Here is a 3490-nt window from a genome sequence, read left to right on the forward strand (position 1 = left end):
TGAAAAAAAGTCATGTCCTTATTTGCTCCATAGTTGTCAATTGGTCATGTCAATCTGATAGGGCACATGTCAGACAAGTTCTTTGCTTGGAGAAAAATGAAGAAAATATTAGCATGTTAAATGATAGAATCATCTAGCTGCAAGAACTTGTTACTGTTTTAATATATGTCATTGAATTTTTTTTCTTTTTCTTCATGGACTGTATTACCATAGTATGAGCTTTTATCTGTAGGTATAAACAGTTTGTCTTCTTGTTGAACAAGTATTGCTAATTCGAGTTTAATTGTTACTTAATTTTCTAACTTTTATGGTTTTTCTTTTAATATTTGATTCTAGTAATGTTTTCTTTTGTTTAGTGAAGGCTTAGGGAAAGCTTTGGAAAAATGATAAAGTTCTGCATCATGACTTGGTGTTCAGTTGTTGAAGTTGTAGAAACTGCACCTTTGCTCATAGGGATAGGGGTTCATGCATTTGACTCTCCGAACTCCCTCAATGTTGAAAGCCTTAATCATGAGTGAGTAGGGACTAGGGATTGCTACTGTGAAATTGAACCCCCTGTGCATTGTACTCTTGTCTTTGAGATTAAGAGATGAGTGAGGGAGTGATAGGATTGTGATTCTAGTGTGGATGCATCAAAGGGCGTAGAAAGTGAAGGGATCACATTATGGACCAACAACAAAAGTATGAAAGGTTTATTCTTAGAAAGAATAAAAGTGGACTTGGATTTAAGACAAGTGTTCAGCTTGAAGCAAAGGGTTGTGTTGAGAATCTTGTTTGTTTTCCTAGAAAACGTGGATTGGGAGAGGACTCTGTACTTTTAGGCTGTTATGCAGGGAGAAAAATACTTTTCTGTTGTCACTCAAAGCTCTGTTTTTAATTGAATAAAATCTAGGAAAACCAGAATTCTGTCCTTGGTTTTCGTTGGACAATTTCAGTTGGCTAAAAGCTCTTTTGAATATTTAGTGCATTTATTAGCATGACCATGCTTTTACTTATACATGCACTGGTAATATTTGGTTACTTTACTGCTTCTGTTTTGGAACTATTTTCACAAATTAAGCTTTGGTTCTTAAATGTGTTGTTCATGAACATCTTCAAATTGCATGCTTGAACAAGTTTAGTGAAGATGAATTTTAGTGAGATTATTACCAAGCTGGGGGAAACTGAATGCCTGCAATGCCATGCATAAGGGAAAATATAAAGAACTTAAACCAGAATATATTTGTATAGCACTACTAATCATTAAGTACTTTCATCAATTAAACTATTAAAGGTTTTAAATGCTTGTATTTTAATTTAATCTTTTACTTTGTAATACTTTTTGTAAATTACATCTTTTATAACTTATCAGCAAATTATTTTCATCGACACTAAAGTTATTGGTAAATTTCATTCAAGACTTGTTAGTAAAAGAATATGTTACCCTAACATGGTTATTTTAACGTAACCAATTGTCATTAATAGAGTGAAACAGATTGATTCACGAGAAATTTTAGGTGACGAAGGTTTAGATTATATCTTGAATATGAAAAGGAAAGGTATTTAAATTAGTTTTGTTTTGGATGTGCATCATTAATTCTGGTTCGAAGTAAATTTAATATATACACACTAAAATTAAGCTCATCAAAAGTGGTTGAGAATTAAAATGTGCACTAATTAAACTAAAAATGACTTATTCAAATAATAATAGGTTAAGTTACACTATCTTATTGAAACAAAACTTGATTAAACTAACATTATCCTGTCCAGTTTAATCTTTTTAATAAAACTTAAATAGTTTGTCAAAATTTAAGCAAAATATATGAAATCAATTAAACTATTAAAAAAATACTAAAGATATTTAATTTTCATAATATTTTATATTATATAATATAATTTAACTAATTAAAAAAATTAAGCACACACACACACATATATATATATATATATATATATAATTTTTAAAATTTAAAATTAAAATTCAACTCTACCTTTTTTTTTGTGTATTATTTTTTATTTTTCACAAATTAAAGAAGATGTAATCAATACTTCTGATCCGTGTAAATTTAATTATAGTTATTTTTATTTAGAATTGGGTTAATACATTACTTGGACCCTTAAGTTATCTTATGAAACAATGTTCTGATTCATTTGTGCGATTATTTTATCTTTTTTATTTATTTCTTTTAATTCTACACAGCTGATAATTTGTTTCTTTCTCTGAGAACAGATATCGAATGGAACCCTAGAAAAAAGGACTGAGATTTGAAGGAAGAGCTTGTATCTGTCTCAAAATCTGAGTTACTCAGTACCAAGTTCAGGTAGCATCATTGTCCTTCAATCCTTTGCCTTTTCAATTTTCAGGAATTTTCTTCAATTTGAAAAGCTGTTTTTCACCTCATCACCATGTTCAATAAACTTCTGTACTTGAAATGTGTCACTTCCACAGCAACATCACGTTACCCTTTCGTCTTTTCTCTTCGTTTCCGCACAGTCACTTCAAATTCACGCTCATTTGTCATATCCTACCTCGTTGACAACTTTGGGTTTTCCCCTGAATCTGCTTCGGAAAAATGTAAGTCCTACAATATTTCTTTCCATACCCCAGAAAAGCCCGAGACAGTGATCAGGTTCTTCAGAAATCACGGTTTCTCTAATATTCAAATAAACTATATGGTTAGAAAGGCACCGTGGTTGCTTTCTTGGGACCCCTGCAAAACGTTATTGCCAAAGTTTGAATTTTTTCTCTCAAAGGATGTTTCTAGCTCTGAAATTGTTGACCTAATAAGTAAGTACCCTGCAGTACTGCGTTCAAGCCTGAAGAATCATATAGTCCCAACCTATGAATTGATATATAAGTTCTTGCAATCTCATGTGAGGACTAATCGTTTTATGTTTCGTAATACATGTTTCTTTAGCGGGGATCGTCTGACACATAAAATCACATTGCTGCTAGAGAATGAAGTGAGCGAATCAAATATTGCAAGATTGCTTGGGAACCATAGTAAGGCTGTCCTTGCCTCAAATGATATAGTTAAGTTGGTGAAGGAAGTAAAGGATTTGGGGTTTGATCCTTCAAAAGAAAGTTTTGTTATAGCGATGATGGCCATAAAAAAAATAAGTCCTTCTCTGTGGAAGGAGAAAGTTGATGTCTTCAAGAAATGGGGTTGGTCTGATGAAGCGATGTCTGAAGCATTTAGGAGGCACCCTCACTTTATGTTGAAATCTATTAAAAAAATAAATGCTGTGATGAACCTTTGGGTTAATGAGTTGGGAAGGGATCCTTTGGAACTTGTCCATCGTCCAATGATTTTCGGTTTGAGTATGGAAAAGAGAATCATTCCAAGGACCCGTGTTGTCCAGCATTTACTTGCTAAAGGCTTGAGGAAAAGTGCCAGCTTTGTTTCTCCATTAAATGTTTCTGAAAAGTTATTTCTTGCAAGGTTTGTGACATGTTTTAAGGAGGAATCATGTCAACTATTAAAGCTGTATCAGGAAAAAGTTAGTGTTC

General features: G+C 32.3%; 1 protein-coding gene across 3 annotated transcripts in view; it reads left to right on the top strand.

Moving 5' to 3' along the window:
- The window catches only part of LOC106762101, a 14863-nt gene that overhangs the window by 1651 nt on the left and 9722 nt on the right, over window positions 1–3490 (top strand). The window contains exons 2-3 of one of the 3 annotated variants that reach the window (XM_022780396.1): window positions 2210–2300; window positions 2429–3474. In XM_022780396.1, the coding sequence (XP_022636117.1) occupies window positions 2653–3474 (822 nt within the window). In that variant the 5' untranslated portion in view covers window positions 2210–2300; window positions 2429–2652. Of the gene's footprint in view, window positions 1–2209; window positions 3475–3490 lie in introns of all 3 variants that reach the window. The other 2 variants (XM_022780394.1, XM_022780395.1) reach the window with 2 other exon arrangements.

Source organism: Vigna radiata, chromosome 5, assembly GCF_000741045.1.
Source record: "Vigna radiata var. radiata cultivar VC1973A chromosome 5, Vradiata_ver6, whole genome shotgun sequence".
NCBI lineage: Eukaryota > Viridiplantae > Streptophyta > Magnoliopsida > Fabales > Fabaceae > Vigna > Vigna radiata.